An 18216-nucleotide genomic window follows, 5' to 3' on the forward strand; every position below is an offset into this window, starting at 1 on the left:
ATGTAGATTAAATTCAAATAAAGTAGGTGAAAACAATTTTACTTTTAGAAAAAAACGTTAAAACAATTATTTACAAAATCATGTTGGAAAATATCTGATAAATGCTATAATATTAATGGTGATGATACTTGGGGCAACTTTGTCAAAAAAAGTTTTTTGAAATACAAACAACATTTCTATTGAATTAATAATATATTGTGTAAGTTTGTCAAATTGGCTAAGGTTGACAATTTCTAGAATACATCAAAGTGTATCAAAAATCCCTGAAAGAAAAAAAAAACATGTCAGGTGCTGTGAACTACCTGGAAATTTATTTCTGTTTGACCTAAATTACTAATTATAGATTTAAAAAGTACTTTGGATTCCAAAATCAAATTATTCAAGATATGTTTTTTATATGTTTTTAAGTGACAGAAAACTAAAAAATCTCCTTTTTGGGTTTTCTTTTCCCTTGAACATTAAAAATGTAATCTGTACTTTTTGGGATGCCTGGGTGGCTCAGTAGGTTAAGCTCAGGTCATGATCTCGCGGTCCATGGGTTCAAGCCCCACGTCAGGCTCTGTGCTCTCAGCTCAGAACCTGGAACCTGCTTCAGATTCTGTCTCTCCCTCACTCTCTCTGCCCCTCCCCTGCTCACACTCTGTCTCCTCTCTCAAAAATAGACATTAAAAAAATGTAATCTGTACTTTTAAATTTCTTGCTTTATTTTAACAAAGTGGAGGCCAAAGAAGTCCTTCTTAAGATGTTCTAAAGTGAGAAATCATTTTCTAGTATCTAGTGAAAATCAGACCCATTACTTAATAGTTAGTGTGTATATATGTAAGCTTCTATTGCTAGGCTCCTAAAGTGTGTGTGTATGTGTGTGTTACCTGTTCCAACAGAATTTGGAGCTCAAATGGTTCTTATTTCTTTACAGTTCCATCTTCTAGTTGACAGTCTGTTTTATCCTATGGACTTATCATGCAATGAATAATCCAGACTCAAACTGCATATTGGTAACTATATTTTAAACCAAAAAAATTCCTCACATAATAAATACATTTTATGCACATTAACTTCGAATTTACTTCAGAAAGCTATTTACAATATAAATAATTATAAATGGGAACACTTTGCAAGATATCATTGACATAGCTAATATTTTCTACTTTACATTCCAAAGCAAAAGTTCAAATTACAGATTTATACTACGATGTCACTAAAAACTATACATTGCAAGATGGTACTTGAAATATCGGCAATCAGTATCTTCTTTCACAAATATAAGCCTTTTTATAGCATGTCAGTCAAAAAACAAACATAAAATATTTTATCTTTTTTTGAAGTGCCTACTCATACATTTCATTTTTCTTTCTGAAATAATTCCCTTTGGAAAAAAACGGAAAAAAGTTACAGTACTTCTAAAACTTTTTCCACGCCAATTTCATTTCTTTTGAAATGTAAACACATCAGGGTTGTTGGGTGTAAATTCAACTGTGATTAAATGTGTTCCAGATCAGCAAACTAGGACAAACTCTCCACTATGTAGGTGTATGAAAGCAAAGTCCCATGCAGCAAAATTGCAATAAATAAAATTATAAGTGTTTGGTTTGAAATTATTAGGATTTCTCATGTGAACCATCAGTTTTTAAGGAGCACAGTAGAACAGAATCTTGTTACTTGCTTTACAATTGTGTGTGTATGTATGTGCGTGTACACACACATACATACACACATACATACTCACACGTATGGCCTTTCTGCATACAGTGCTAGAGAAGGAACTCTGAACAAATCCCCATTTGGATATGAGCACAGTATCACGTTTTAAGTTGAGCGCTACCCGTACAACTTTTATGCACAAGAAATGAGCACCACATGGAAATTTCCCCCAAGAGTATTTTCTACGTAACATACCCTTTACATGTGTCCATAGTTGTTCTGTTGTTCATTTAAAGTTTAGAACGATAATTTATCTGCAATGCATGTCCCAATAAGAACTAACCAATAGATTTGCTGTCTTAGAGTCAAATTCCTATTCACAAAAACACATTTACATTAAAATTGAATCACTTATTTGGAGAGCCATAGGATTTACATTCTTTGTTAAATCATTCAGAAAATAGAATGTATATCTATGTTCTACGGTTTGAGTTGAACTGGGGAACCAAATCTGGACATTCAAACTTTTTAAATCAAAGAAAGTATATTAAAGTGTAAGCTATTCCACTGGGAAAACTAAGTGACCCCCCCCCAAATAGCCAAATCCTCAATTTTCCAAATATCAGCATTCACTCTGTCACTTCCAAATACTACTAGAACTAACAGAATTGCACTGACTATCTTAGTAATGTCCTACTCTTGAAAGAGAGAGAGCTATAAAATAACATATCTGTATTCAGAATGTCTCTTCAGCTGTAGTGTCTTCTATCAAACTTATTTGGTCTAGGTCTTGGGGGGTAAAAAGCCTTTCATTTTATTTTAAAATAGCTATGCATATTTTCCAAATGACCTTTTATTGAATAGATCCTTATCCCTCATTTAAAAAATAAAAGAAAATGGAGCATATTATCCTTTTCTGGACGATCCCATTAAAGCTCATTTTAAGTGGGATTCTCTGCCCAAAGGCAGCATGTGGCAGCAGGGTGTAGAGAGAATTAAGAATAGTACCCGATGGAAGTATTCTAGCCCTATAAAATATAATCAAGAGAGAATAAGTGGGTTTTCTGTATAAACACTGAAGGCAAGCAAATCATTTATTGCATCCTGTCTCATTTTGAATGTCACATCAGCACTGTGTCATATTATCCTGGATCAGACAATTACAGCTTAGAAAAGCTAGCCCATTATATTCAGCACAGTATGTCACAAGACTTGTGAAACTGAAGTACACTGAATTGTCCGACCTGTAGTGATTATAACATTATTATCATGCATCTAAAAATAATACATCACATCTGTATATTCTCAAGGGTTTTAATGGAATTTTCTCAAGAAACATTGGGAAAATATTTATTTATTTCTTTGGTCATCCAAATTCTTAAATTGGGTATGACAGGTACGTAAAATGGGCAATAAAGATATTCTTACTACTCCTAGAAAGCATGAACTTTGTATCCTCTAATGGAATTGCTACATATGATACTAATAATTGGATATAGCACATTTTTATGAATTCCAAAGGTGGTATAAAAATCAGACTTCTCTATTTCAATCTAGTATCATGATTCTCAACATTTAGCAAAGTTATGGAAATCAAGGATTAAAACTAAAGCCAATTTAACTTTAAGTTATTGGGAACATACGCATTTTACATCCCATATCTTAAGAAGACACAGATGCCATCTTCATTATGAGGAAATATGTTATTGGACAGGACAAGATAATGCAGATTATAAATAAATTTGAACACATTTTTGTGTATATTAAAAAGGTACTTTGTCATGAACTGTCTCATCTTATTTTGAGGTCATTTTGTAATAATTATGCCACATTGCAAAAAAGGTAAGCTATATAATATTATGGGCCTATAAGGCATTATATGTAATGTAATAAATCTGCTACTATAAAGTTATTGACCTGTAAACTAAATAAATGCTTTTTATTTAAAACTGGGCCAAAATTTTTAATTAAGATCTAATGTAGTTAATTTTGTCTTCACTTAAAAATATGGGTCATATCATTTTAAAGAGCATTATTCCTTCTGATTACCCCCATTTGTAAAGTTCATAATTTATTTTTCATCACTTAACTATATCATTTTAAAATTTAAGTGAAATCTCTTTAATGACATTCTTTTCTTTTACATCAGTTCATTTCCCTTGATTCTTAAGGTTCTATTTATTTTATAGCATCTGTCTCTGACATTTTTGGTAGAATGTATATCCATCAATAAAACCCATCTGTATAGATTTCCTTTCCAAAATACACCATATTCTTCAGATACCTGTGTCTTTGAACCATTTACCCATCTACAGAATTCTCCAAACATGTTAGCATTCCTACTTCATGCTTCAAATTGAACAAAAATGTATTTTATGTATTCCAGGGTTTTTTCATAAATATTTGTCTCAAAATTACTGAACACTTTCACTTCTATGGCCCAAAATGTCATTTTTATTGTTCTTTGAAGTTTTTTTTGACAGTATATATGATAACCACTAACTTTCTCACTTGTGAGAAACTTTTTCCATTTAGAAGACAAATGTTGCTATGTCATACCCAAGAAATACTTACTCAATTTCATGTAGCCTCTTTTCTTCTATACAAACATCCCGGTCTTCTTCTCTCCAATTATCATCATTCAGATTGTCACCTACCCATAAACTGTCAAATAACTGTGTTAAATGATGAACATAGAGTACTAATCCCTGAGTGGTCAATGTCATGTTCTGCCTTCAAAATTATAAGTCAGTTTCTTCCAATACATTCCCCTCCTTGCATATGGCAAGAGTTTGAGACATGGGACGCCCAGGAAATACTACCTATGAAATTTCTCTAATCACTTGTGTCACTTTGCTTTGATTGCTAGAGAACAGCGCATTAAATAAATCGTACTTTTTTTCTGCTCCCTCATCAGTTTCTACCATCTACATTTTGGCTGAACCAGAAAGTTGATCACAGCTATACATGCTTAAAAGAGCCCCTGTACCTGCTGAAGTTACAAAGCACCTAGACCTCTGTACGAGGGCAGAAAAGCCAGAGTGATCAGTCTTGACAACTGACAGCACAGAGTTAACTGGTTAACAAGTATACTTCTGCTGCACCAACGATCCACAAAACCATGAAACATCAGAATAGCCATACAGACAAAGAAAGTAGGGCCCAGGCATCAATATTCCCCAAATGGGTTACAGGCAGTGTCAGAACTGGAACCCAGAGATCTCGCATTCCAGTCTGCTGGTCTTTCTACCGTATCACACGAACTTAACACCAAGCTTGTTGTTTTTGCCATTTACAAACAATAAGGAAAATGAGCGCTTTGCATGTTCTTTCAATCGAAGTATCCTCGTGCACTTTTAACCACTTGTCTATCAGCCCATGCTTTTATCTGAGGCTCTTTCCTGAGGCTCTCCACATGTTGTCATATTTGCACATCTGTGCTTTGAAATGTTTTTCAAACGCTTACACCGCTGCTATGTAGCACTTCACTGGCTTCCCTTACTTATTTTCTGTAGTGATCGACCTTTTTTTTCTTGGTGAATTGGTTTGAGGATTTTATTCGGTTGGTTTCATAAGCCTCAAATATGTTGATTACATATTCTGAGCCTTAAATTGTTGTGTTGAGATATCATTTCATTTCTTATGCCTCTGGCCTTTCCATCTTTAGTAAACTATTTCCAGTTAGGCACACTAGGTTTTTGAAGTGTGTCCCAACATCTCGGTGCTTTTACTTAGAAAACCCTCACTGCTATGTCAGTGTGATCCTGCTCCTTGTCTAACTCAAAAGTAAGGTGAAAAATCACCACTTCCTGATTGCTTATAATGGATACCAGGTGGAAACTCATTCTTGTACCATATCCAGAACCATTTCCCTAATTTATGCCTGAATCAAATGAGCTGGCTGGTCAAAACCACAATTAAGAAACCGGTTTACAAGATGTATCTCTCTCTTTCTCAGTTATTTTAGGAAGGAAAATTTCTTGAATACGCTTAATGTGCTAAGGTTAAGAAAACTTACCCGTTTGGGTTGTATTTAAGGTGTATAGTCTATATTTCTGCATGCAAAGTGTGCACAGCAGTCTGTGGATCATGGTTGGTCTGTGTGTATGAGGTTTACTGGATCCTCACTATGCAATGCTGTCCTCCACCAGTCTTTCATGTGGTGTATATGCTCACTTAATCTACAAGAGTACTTTTCAATTCAAAATTTATGTATTCTGGCTCCCATATAATTAGAGGGGCAATTTATGTATTCACTTTAGCTCCATTATCTGTGTGTAACCCTGAACGCAAGTGCTCTTTTCTTTGATTTCACAGGAACACATGTCAAATACCCAGTAACTTAAATTATCCTCTCTAACCATCTGTGGCATAGTAAATGCTAGTAATGGGGTATTAAACTATAAATATGTTTCAGAGATCCTTAAAGAACAAAATATTTTAGAAAAACATCAGCTTCCATTGGTTATTATAACAGATGTTCCCTTGTGTCCTTGTGCTGGGTCTGGCTGCATCCTTAGATGGGAAGTTACATCAAAGTGTGAGCCATTACAGCCCAAGGAATAGTTTCTAATGGTTTCAGTGTCATATAAGTGCTCCAGGGCATATCCAGTTAATGTGTAAGCATGCTTATCGAAATACTGCCGGTGAGAACCAAAGCAGTTTGGAGAGACGGCGGGATGGTCTCCCGCGGTCTGATGTGGAGACATTTCCGAATGTAGATAGTCTTTAGCTAGGATCAAACTGGATTTTGAAATGCGATCCGAATTGGGACTACTTATTCGAGACAGTGCAGTGGGACTGTTGTCATAGTCATTTTCGTGGGGGCTCAGCATCTTTCCCTCTCTCTGCTGGATGTGGTCACATGGTGAAGTGTTGGCAAGAGCAGAGCCGTGGCAGACTTCCCCTGTTGGTGGGGGCTGTTGATAGTTTGCAAAACAGAGGGAGTGTTTTTTCCCAGCTCCATTAATGGAGGCCAGTTGGTCTGGGGGGGCTTTCCTTAGCTGCAATCTGTTCTCTTCTTCTTTAATCATTTGCTGGGTGGCTCTTATCAGAGTTTCAATTTTGCTAGGTTCATGTGGGCTACTTTGATACTGCTCAGTGCGGTATCGATCACCTGATTCGCTGGCAGATCCAGGGTCTGGAGAACTCACCACGCTATCTTCATCCCAGTGACCTCGCCCTAGAAATTAGAAAAAGTAAAAAGTGGTCTCAAAATTCACCCCCCAAAATGCAAGGGCATTTTCTTTTTCCTATTAAAAGAAACCTTCATCTTTCATTTTAACTATATGCACCAATATTTGAAACAGACACAGGCTTTCATGACAAACAAAGCGTCAATCTATCATCCTGGCATTCATAGTTTTCAGCGGCTTTTAAGTGGAAAGGAAGTTTATCACAAGTTTTTTTAGAAGGTAAACCCTGTTCATGGGTTGTGGATGTCAATTAGCAAAATGGTAGCGTGTTTATACTTCTCCATGTATGCATATCATTGGACCTGCCTGACTGTAAAAAATAAAATTAAAACACATAGCATTTGGTTTATGTTATTTTCTAAAGAAATGTTATGTTAAACTGATACTTAGAAAATGCTTTCCATTGGATTTGAGGAAGACAATGATATAGGCTGGACTACTTTCCCAATTCTAAATAAATCATCTAAAATGTTAAAATTATTAAGTGTATCATAAGTAGAGTTACAATAAAGCTCTAATGCTAGTTTTATAACTATTTGAGGGTTAAATATATATATTCATATGTGTATGTAGGGATATATATATATATATATATATATATACACATACAAATATATCTTGTCCCAATCAAAAACATAAATATCTTTTTCTCAAATCTAGAGGTATATATCTCAGCTTCACATATACTCATACAGTAACTCTGGTATCTTAGATTGTTTCTGAAATAAGGTGAAGAATAAATGCTAAGCAAAATAAGTCAGTCAGAGAAAGACAAGTATCATACGATTTCAGTCATACGTGGAATTTAAGAAACAAAACAAAACAGAGGAACATAGGGAAAGAGAAGAAAAAAAAGATAAAAACAGAGAGGGAGACAAACCATAAGGGACTCTTAAATACAGAGAACAAACCGAGGGTTGCTGGCAGGGTGTTGGGTGGGGAGATGGGCTAAATGGGTGACGGGCAACAAGAAGGGCACTTGTTGGGATGAGCACTGGGTGTTAGATGGAAGTGATGAATCACTGGGTTCTACTCCTGAAACTAATACTACACTGTCTGTTAACTAACTTGAATTTAAATAAATAAATGTTTTTAAAAAATAAACAAATAAATGTTTTAAATGTTAATAACAATCTGTTCTGAACCAAGGAGAGAGATCTAATATAGAGGAATAATGCATCCAAAATATATTCCATAAATTCCACTAGTCTCAAAGCATTCTGAAGTCAATATAAAAAGAGAGAAGAAAATCAGGAAGGGGCATACGAAAGCTGTAAACTGCTTAATGCAGCAGAGAAGCCCTGGATCACACTATTCATTGCTTTCCTTTTCCTTTTTCTTCTTATTTTATTTCTAATATTTTCTTCCAGACCATGTAGGTTAAGCCAGGATTTTCACTTCACTCCATTCTTTGGCAAGCAATTGCCCTTTGCCCTGGGTTTCCATTACCAGTCTACCATACTAGAGATACTCAAAGCAAGAGCAGAAAAATAAAAAAGCAAAAATGGAAACAAATTAAAATCCTTCACAGAAGACAGTCAGTGCCTGGGTGGTATCTGACAGGAGACTATGGGTGAGTACAACATTGTCTAACACATTTCTCATCCTAAAGACCCAGCAAGAAGAGTAACATCATCGTGTCAGGTCAGTCTAAAGGACACTGACTTGTAATGAAATAGGGAGGGTGTCAGAGACCTGCTTGGACCCACACTTGGAATGGAAGGGGCTTTCCTTCACCAGTGAACTTTGAAATGAACAAAGAAGAGCATTACTGCCACTGAAGACTTCAACCACAGTGCCCATTTCTGTGTGCTCGTAAAACTGTGTCATAATCCCAAGGGGAAATTTTCCATGGGTTCTCTCTATCACTTCATCCTTTACTCACAGGGACCAATGGGTTGTCCTAATAATGGGGGAAAGGGGTGGTTATCAGTATTTAATGCCCAGAGGGCCAGGAAGGGTAAATCACCTGTGAAGTGAGTGACAGGCCATGAAGCAAAGCCTGGCCTCCCCAACAGTGGTGTCCTTATTGAGAAGCACTACTACACGAGCCCCAAAACTACCGAGGTCCACATCTGAAGCATCAGAGTACAGAAGAAACTAACACGCAAGAAATTTAAGTGCATACCAATTATAAGTTCAATAGACTTCCTAAAAAATTGGCCTTAATTTCTACACTTTCTATGATACTTAAAATGGGAATCACTTTTACTCACCTGTCAAAAATAAATGCATTTGGCAAACATTACCAAAAATTAATACACTTCAAATGAGTGGCTCTGGTTTGTAAAACCCCCCTAGTGTGAGTTGCTGGTGTGTAATTTCAAAGGAGAAGACCACTGGGTGAGTCACTCCAGCGTCAAACCTAGAATATTAGAAACCTGCCCAGGGGCTCAAAGCTGCCGGCTCAGGAGTCACTTCAACTACCCTTACCGTGGATCCTGTGCACTGAAGCGATGTGAGGCATGCTGTTTTCATAGGCTTCTCTGCTTTCTGGGGAGGACTTGGTCAGGGGCAAGGCTGCACGAGAGCCCCACCAGGGCTCCCTCCCGGCCTGCGGCGTTCCCAGGAAGTACCTGCCTGCCTCACACCGGCCTCCCTCGCAGGCCTGGGTGTGGAAATGCCTCTCCTCCACCAGCCTGGAATGGTCCAGCGCAAAGCCATAGCAGAGAGAGCTGCGGTCAGAGAACTGTCTGTAGGCGCACGATGCGTCATGCTGAGATCCTGGCCTCTCCGCGGGGTCCAGGAGCTGCGGAGAGGCTGTGTCTGTCAGAGGACTTCCACCCCACTGGCTGTCGTGATCAGATTCAGATCTTTCCGTGTGAAATCCCGAATACTGAAACAAAAAGAGTGAGGAAAGTACATTTCAAAAAAAAAAAAAAATAGTCTTTTTACTCTGCAATCACCACTAAGGTCACATTGGGCTTAAGGCACCAGGTTAAGCTCTATGAACTCTAGCACCACACTGGGCACCTCTGACTTGGAATCAGTTAAAGAGCCATAGTGCCTCAAAAGAAAATCCTTTTGGCTGCTGAAAGGAGGAGATGAAAATAATAATAACAAACAGGGGGGAACTAAATACTACCCACTGCTGGAAGTACTTCCTGTGAGTGACTTCACCTCGTTTTTTAATATTAACCCTTTCATGAAGATATTGGTAACCCATTGCATGAATAGAGAAACTAAGGCCCAAAGAGAAAATGATTTGTTCAGGCCCAGGTTAGTGGGTGGCAGTCAAGATTGAAACCCAAGCTCTTCATCACTACCCAAATGGGAGTGCCAAAGGGAGAGTCCAAGAAAGCTCTATATTCTATTTCAATTTACTGTTCAGAATTTTTTTCTTAATTAAAAGACAAAATGAAAATAAAGTTTAAGTTCCAAAGTGCTGCACCCTCTTCACTCTTCATGCCAGACTTAGTGCTCTGAGGGCCATGCTTGATACACAATAGGATAGTTAATAAAGGCCTAACTAATTCAATGGCAAACATACTTTTAAAAAGCCTTGCCCATACAGACTGAGTCTATTCACTAGGATGTGTTTCTTGCTTCCTAAAGTAAACTTTCAAATATGCATAGGATTGTCAGGGCAAAACAGCCACAGGCAATACTGTGCTGGGATCACACTGCTCACCTGTTGCCAGAGTGTGTGATCTGGTGTTGAAAGAAAACGTAAATGGTGTGACAGACCTCCCTAGCAGGTATGCTCAATTTGAAGTTCCTCATGAGCCACTAAAGAGTAATACGATTTCTACCAGTTTTTGCTTACTTATGCCAAACACAAATCTAGGTGCCGTGTAGAGATTACCTGCCAAGATCATAATAGATGCCATTTATTGAGAACTTACAGTGTGCCTGGCAATTGCTAACCATAGTACATACATTATATCATTGAATCCTCACAGCCTCCTGGACAGTAACATATCTCCTTTTCCTCGATGGGGAAACTGCGTCACTGGGGGGTTTTAATAAGATGGTATGGCCACCCCACAGTCTATCTGGTCTCAAAGCCTGCACTCCAAACTATGATTTTACCCTTGAGAGAGGACACTGTCAAGGAGAGAAAAAAGGATCCAATGTTAGATTTCCAGAAAAGTGGCAGGAACCAAAATACAGTCTCAGGAACTAAAATATGAGTCCACTTACATGTTATTTCTTACCCCAGAAGAAAGAGGGATGGATGTGTGGTGCTGTGGGGGAGCCTAGGAGAAATTCAGGCAGCCCTGCTTGGGGCTCTTAGAGCCAGGGAGATGAGGTACAGAGGTTCCCCTGGGGGAAATCCAAAGTATGCTAATAACATAGCAAGTTCAGGAAAGAGTGCTACACAAATTCTAAGCTCAAGATTTTTCTATTACCATATCTAATTATTATTTTAATTATTTTCCAAAGATACACATGGACTATCAGCATATTCCACCAAGAAAAAAAAAGGTAAATGCAACTTCTCTCCCTGTAGAACCATAAGATGACAACAACAAGGGATCCTGAGTGCCATTTCCCTACATCACACCTCCACCTGCCATCAGTCTTTTCTCCCCATGCATGCCAGCCTCTCTTTTTCTAAGACACCACATTCACCTTCAGCAAGTGAGGGTTGGCACACGTCTCCTTACCGAGGGGGGATGAGAGTGCTCGACACTTGCCCTTTGGTAACACCATTTGTGCACTTACCTAGGAAAATTTCAGATCATCAGTGCTCTTCCAAGGCAGGAATTGCCCAGACTCTGCTTGTTTTGATAAAAGTATAAACCAGGTCTATTTCTGAAGTACTCCAGTCAAGACTTTTGAGCCTTGTTGAGAGGGGAAAAAGCTTTCCCTGAGTGCATATGGGGAAGTGCTATTGGCGCAGCAGAGAAGAACATTCTGTCCTTCGCTCACAAAGAAAATTCAACACAAGGCAACCCTGGCATACATGAGGTATACATTTCATGAGCACCCAAAGACGAATTTGATGGATAAGCCTCTTGTCAATAGTGAGGAAACCATGACAGCAGGCGTACTGCCCTTGAAGCAGGCAAAAGTTGGGTGGTTGAGTTAGACCAAGATCTCACACTGCTTTAGAGGCACAGAGGAAAAGCCTAACTGCAAACCTTTGTTTCTCAAGACCTGTATACTTGCACCTGTGTGCACCATCAAATCTCTGAGCCACATTCATCCCATTAAAATGAACTGCAGTAGGTGTCAACTCTGTGGAGAACACTACAGACCCATAAATTGATCTGAAAAATTTCAGGTGTTCATCAAGTCTTAGGGGAAAGAGAGAGAGCAGAAAGGAAGGAAGGCAGCCAATACGTGCAGAGCATGCTGTACAATCAGTGAACGCTGCATAAGAAGGCGAGAAGCCTCTGGGTCTATCCTCACACCTACTTCTGCTGCTTACTACATGTACAATCTCAGGCAAGTGATTTAATTTCTTCTGTTGCAACAGGAAAAGGGTCATGGTGATACTTAACCTACCAAAGACCAAACCAGAATAGAGGCCATTTAATGGAAGAGGAAATAGGGACAGGGAGCCAAGAGAACCTGGTTCCAGGTCCACCCTGCTAGTAACTCTCAGAGTAACCTTAGGCAAATTGTCTTTCTTAACCTCGCCTGAAGAATGATACATTGGATTAGATTAGATGCTAATTTTTCTTTCAGCTTTAAAATTCTATATGATATAATCATCATTTGGTATCCTTTCTAGTGTTAAAATGGAGGATTCCTATGCCTGTCCATATATTTCACTTATTTAAAGAATATAAATTATTTAGAACTATAATCCAAGTCCAAGAATTTTTATTGCCATGGTATAAAAAGAAAGTTAATGTAAGTTTTATTTTACTATTATGTCAATTTTCCCCCAAGTATCCCCTTGTGGCACAAGTTTTATAGGGACTACATGATGCCTTTTGGTCAATAAATTATTATATTCTAGAGTCTTCTGAGTATGAATGAGCATATGTCAGCCATTTGAATATGTACCTCTTTGCCCATTCTACCCCCATACTTATATGGTCAACAAAGAGCACAAATTGAATCACCCATGACCCATCCTATTGGCATTACAAGGAGGCAGAGAATATGCTAAATGTCAAACTATTTATTAAAAAATAAGAATAAAAAGTCAAACAGCAGCTGCTATGAACCTGCAGGTGCAGAGAGTATGGTAAGGGCAGGTGTAAGAGACTCCAAGAAACACAGAGAAAGAGAGAGAGAAAGAGAAGCTTAGGACATTGGGAAAACAGACAAAATCACCTGCAGAAAGAAAACAGTTACCACAAGTAAGTGCCAAAATAAGAACAGAAGTCAGTATCTGGTAGTTCACAGCACTGGCCACAGGAAAGGGGCTCAAAATCAAGCAAAATCTAAGGTAGCAGCTCGAGACAAGTGTCGTTTTCATAAGAGAAGAGTATAAATTGAGAATGGGTCATGTCCATAAAACAGATAGCAGTGAAAGGAAAGGAGGACACGGAGGAAATCATGGGTCCAGAAGACAGGAAAGAAGAACAGTAACAGGTGAATCCCATCTTCCTCTGTACCCTCTCTACCAGCATCGTCATCCATTTACACAATTGTATTTGACAAAACTGACAAGACAGAGTGCTTTTTAATTAGTAACCCAACTCATGAAATGCTAAGGAGTAGGGAGAAAAAATTAAACTCCCTATAAAACTCCTGTAGGAAAAAAACATGAAATGGAAATAACCATCTCATCTGATAAAAATTCTCATCAAATAACCGACTATGCCATAAGGGAAAGTTGTAAGACAACACACCAAACTGAAATAAGTACGTCCAACAAGACACACGGATGTGCACACACCCAGAATCAGAAATTTTGAAACTAAGAAATGGGCCCCAAACTCCACCCAACAACAACAACAACATCAAAACAGGAAAAAATGCAATGAAAACTGACCAAATTCAAAGAAATCGAATAAGTGAAGAATAAGTTACAAGCTGTGAAAAGGAGAATAGATTTGGATAAAAATTTAATGGGGGAGATTGAAGAAAAGCTGGAAAACATGCAAGGAAACAAAATTGGAAAGAGCAAATTAAAAGGTCAGAGAAAGTGACTAAAAGAAGACAGAAAAGTTTCAATAAATGCATAGTGTTTATGTAAAAGGCAAAGGAACTAGAATTGTTAGAACAATTTGAAAAAGAAGAGTAAAGTGTGAGAGAGAATCTGTCTACCCAACTTTGAGACTCACCACATAGCTATAGTTATCATAACTGTGTGCTATTGTTGGAAAAATACATGCACGGATCAATAAAAACAGAATCCAGAATCCAGAAAGGAACCCCATACAAATATGCCCAACTGCGTTTTTATGAATATGCAAAAACAATACAACAAAGCAAAGACAGATTTCTCAACAAACAGCACTGAAGTACTTGGACATCTACAGGCAAAAATAAAATGAACCTCAACCTAAGTCTCATACCTTATATAAAAATTAACTCAGATGAATCATAGACTTAAATATAAAAGGTAAAATTGTAAAACTATCAGAAAATGACAACAAAAAAAGAAAATCTTTAAGATCTGGGGCTAGGTAAAGATTTCTTAGACTTGATACCAAAAACACAAAGCATAGAAGAAAAAATTGACAAATTGGACTTGATCAAAATTAAAAACTTTCACTCCACAAAAGACTCTGTTAAGAGGATGAAAGGACAAGCTGTAAACTGGGTGAAAATATTTCAAAGCCACATATCCAACAAAGGACTAGAATCTAGAATCTATAAAGAACTTCCAAAACTCAATAATAAAAAAACACATGGGCAGAAGACATGAAGAGACATTTCACCAAATAGATATGCAGGTGATAAATAATCACATGAAAAGATTTTCAATATCATTAGCTATTAGGGAGATACAAATTAAAACCACAATGAGATATCACCACATACCTATTAGACTGGCTAAAATTAAAAATAGTGACAACAGCAAATGCTGACAGGAAAACTGGGTCACCTATATATTGCCGATGGGAAAATGGTACAGCTACTCTGGGAAACAGTCTGGCAGTTTCTAAAAAAAAAAAAAATACTGAACGTACAACTACCATATGTAATCCTGCACATTTTTCCAGATAAATGAAAATTATATTCATACAAAAACCTATATACAAATGTCTAGAGCAGTATTTTTTTTCCACTTTCTGGTCCTTTTTAATTGTTATTGTGCTCTTCCTTTTTTTAAATTATTTTTAACTGTGGTAAAATGCACATAAAATCTTCGATCTTACCAATTTTAAGTGTACATTTCAGTGTCACTGAGAACATTCACATTCCTGTGCAACCATTAACACCATCCGTCTCCAGAACTCTTTATTTTGCAAAACTGAAACTCTATGCCCATTAAACAATAACTCCCTATTCTCCCCTCCCTGAAGCCCTGGACACCACCACTCTCTCTTTCTGACACAGGAAAAACAAATGAACCCCAGGAGCCCCCAACATCGGCTAGCATTGGGTATTCCCAGAACCCAGCTATCTCAGAGACCTTTCTGAAACACTTATCTAATCACACCACTGTCTTGTTTAAAACCATTTTTTATGTCTTTCTGTCTACGCATCAATTAACACAGCAATACCACCTATATAAAGAAAAAACTATAGAAGATACAAGGAGAAATAGGAGACTAAGAAACCACTCTCAGTATAGGACAAGTAGATTTATAAAAAAATTTTTTTAATGTTTATTTATTTTTGAGACAGAGACAGATGGAGTGCAAGCAGGGGAGGGAGAGAGAGAGAGAGAGAGAGTGACACAGAATCTGAAACAGGCTCCAGGCTCTGAGCTGTCAGCACAGAGCCTGACGCGGGGCTCAAACTCACGAACTATGAGATCGTGACCTGAGCCAAAGTCGGACGCTCAACCGACTGAGCCACCCAGGCGTCCCTAGATTTTTTCTTAAAGACCACAGAAGACTTAAAAAGAATAATTAGTTAACTTTTAGGGCTATCTATTGAAACTTACACACTGATAATAAAGAATAAATCTTGGTGTACATGACTAATCATCAAAATTGATCAAATAGTAGTTCACAAAGAGAGTCTCAGTTAATTTCACAAAGTATAAATATCACAGATAACATTGAAAACGATGAATAAAAAATAAATTTTTTATAAAGCTCTTTCACCTAAAAAAAATTATTCAGTAACTCTTGGGGGAAATAGGCAAATACAAAAATAAATTATAGAATTTCTGGGAGAAATAATGAAGATATTATATATCATATACATCCATATATATGATATATATCATATATATTATGTATAATAATATATATGATATATTTATATATATTATTACATATCATTATATATTATTATATATCATATATTCATATATATTATATATCTTCATTTATGGGATACACAGCTTTAGACACCTAAATTCATAAAAATGAGAGAATCAAAACAAATTCAATTTCTCAATTCAAAAGCTAGAAAGAGAAAAAAAAGCACAATGAAAAATGATCAAAAGCTATGAATGGACTACTCATGAAAAATATAAAAATAACTCTTAGACATATGAAAAGATAGTTAACTTCTTAATAAAATAAATGCAAATTAAAACAGCACTGAAGGGGCACCTGGGTGGCTCAGTGAAACTCTTGGTTTCACCTCAAGTCGTGATCTCACGGTTTGTGGGACTGAGCCTGAGGTGGGGGTCACTGCTGTCAGTGCAGAACCTGCTTGGGATTCTCTCTTTCCCTCTCCTCTGCCCATCTCTCTCTCTCTCTCTCTCTCTCTCTCTCTCTCTCTCTCTCTCTCACACACACACACACACACACAAACAAACAAACATTTAAAAAAACAGCACTGAAATACCACTTCTCAGCCATCAGATTAGCAAAATTTCAGAAGCTTGACCATACGTTGCCTGGCAGAGTGTGGGGATGCAGGCATTCCACATATTGCTGGTAAGAATGGCAACTGATACAACATCTAAGGAGGAGAATTTGGCAATTCTAACAAAAACTGCAATTTCCTACTTCTAAAGAATCACTATACCAAGTAATACACATTGAAGTGTTAAGGTTTAAGTAAACAGGCATCACATATGGAACCTACTATGAAAGGATTCAGAGAAAACAAATGAGGGAAGATAGAGAAGAAAAGAGAGAATGAAAATAATAAAGCAAAAAAGCAAAATGTTAAGTACTGGTGAGCCTAGGTTTAGTATACAGAAATAATTCCTAGTCTTGCAACTTTTCCTTATGTATGAAATAATTTCAAAATAAATATTTTATTTTTTTTTTAATTTTTTTTTTCAACGTTTATTTATTTTTGGGACAGAGAGAGACAGAGCATGAACGGGGGAGGGGCAGAGAGAGAGGGAGACACAGAATCGGAAACAGGCTCCAGGCTCCGAGCCATCAGCCCAGAGCCGGATGCGGGGCTCGAACTCACGGACCGCGAGATCGTGACCTGGCTGAAGTCGGACGCTTAACCGACTGCGCCACCCAGGCGCCCCCAAAATAAATATTTTAAAATAAAAAAAGCCCTATATAGCACATTGATGCCTCATTATAAAATAGACACAAAACCATTAAATGAAATTTTTTTCTGAAGAAAAGGAAACTTGACCCACAAAGCTGTAACTTAATTTTATAAACATCTTTGTTGTTATTGCTGACTATTAATATTCTATGCATTAAAATGTAATTTAAAATTATCAACTATGGAGTGCAGTAGAAAAAACATTGGACTCAGACATGGAAGGACCCTGATGTACTATCATGTGACTATGTAGCAGTATACCTATGCACTACTGTGTGGCTTGTAGAAAAGATCACTTTCCTTGGGTCTTGATTGTCCCATCTGCAGAATAGCACAGACTATCTACATTATGGGATTGCAACAAGGATCAAATAATATATATCAAAGCACTCTTAAAATGCAAACATGTTATATATGTATCATGTAAATGTCTTTAATTAATAACTTTCATTTGGGTAAACAAGAATGTTTATCACATCACCATCTTATAAAAATGATTTTTCCCCCGAGACTGCATTATCTACAGGCCATATCTTTCAGTACCACCCTACAGTTATGTAAGAGATAAAATATATATGTTAAAGGATAAAGAAATCAACCTCCCAAATGCAAAAAGAAATCAGGCCACTGGCCAATCACCTAAACACTAGGGCCTTTTCTTCCAAATACTCTGATTTTCAAAGCTGAAGTACATTTTGGTACCACTGGTTTGTTTGTTTGTTTAAGTTTATTTATTTATGAGAGAGAGAGTACAAGTGGGGGCGGGGAGGGGCAATGAGAAGGAAGGAGAGAGATTATCAAGCAGGCTCCGTGCTGTCAGCGCAGAGTTCAATGCAGGGCTCGATCCCACGAAGTGTGAGATCATGACCTGAGCTGAAAGCAAGAG

The 18216-nt window shown here is 37.3% G+C and overlaps 1 protein-coding gene across 5 annotated transcripts in view; it reads right to left on the minus strand.

The window, feature by feature from the left end:
• Positions 1–986: 986 nt before the first annotated feature.
• The window catches only part of SIM1 (SIM bHLH transcription factor 1), a 70315-nt gene continuing 53085 nt past the window's right edge, over positions 987–18216 (minus strand). For all 5 annotated transcript variants that reach the window (XM_086707493.1, XM_086707491.1, XM_086707492.1 and 2 more), the window contains 2 exons: positions 9270–9672; positions 987–6823 (listed from right to left, as the gene is read on the minus strand). In XM_086707493.1, the coding sequence (XP_086563619.1) occupies positions 6093–6823; positions 9270–9672 (1134 nt within the window). In that variant the 3' untranslated portion in view covers positions 987–6092. The remainder of the gene's footprint in view (positions 6824–9269; positions 9673–18216) is intronic.

Source organism: Puma concolor, chromosome B2, assembly GCF_028749965.1.
Source record: "Puma concolor isolate L17-30 chromosome B2, mPumCon1.1.hap2, whole genome shotgun sequence".
NCBI classification, from domain to species: Eukaryota; Metazoa; Chordata; class Mammalia; order Carnivora; family Felidae; genus Puma; species Puma concolor.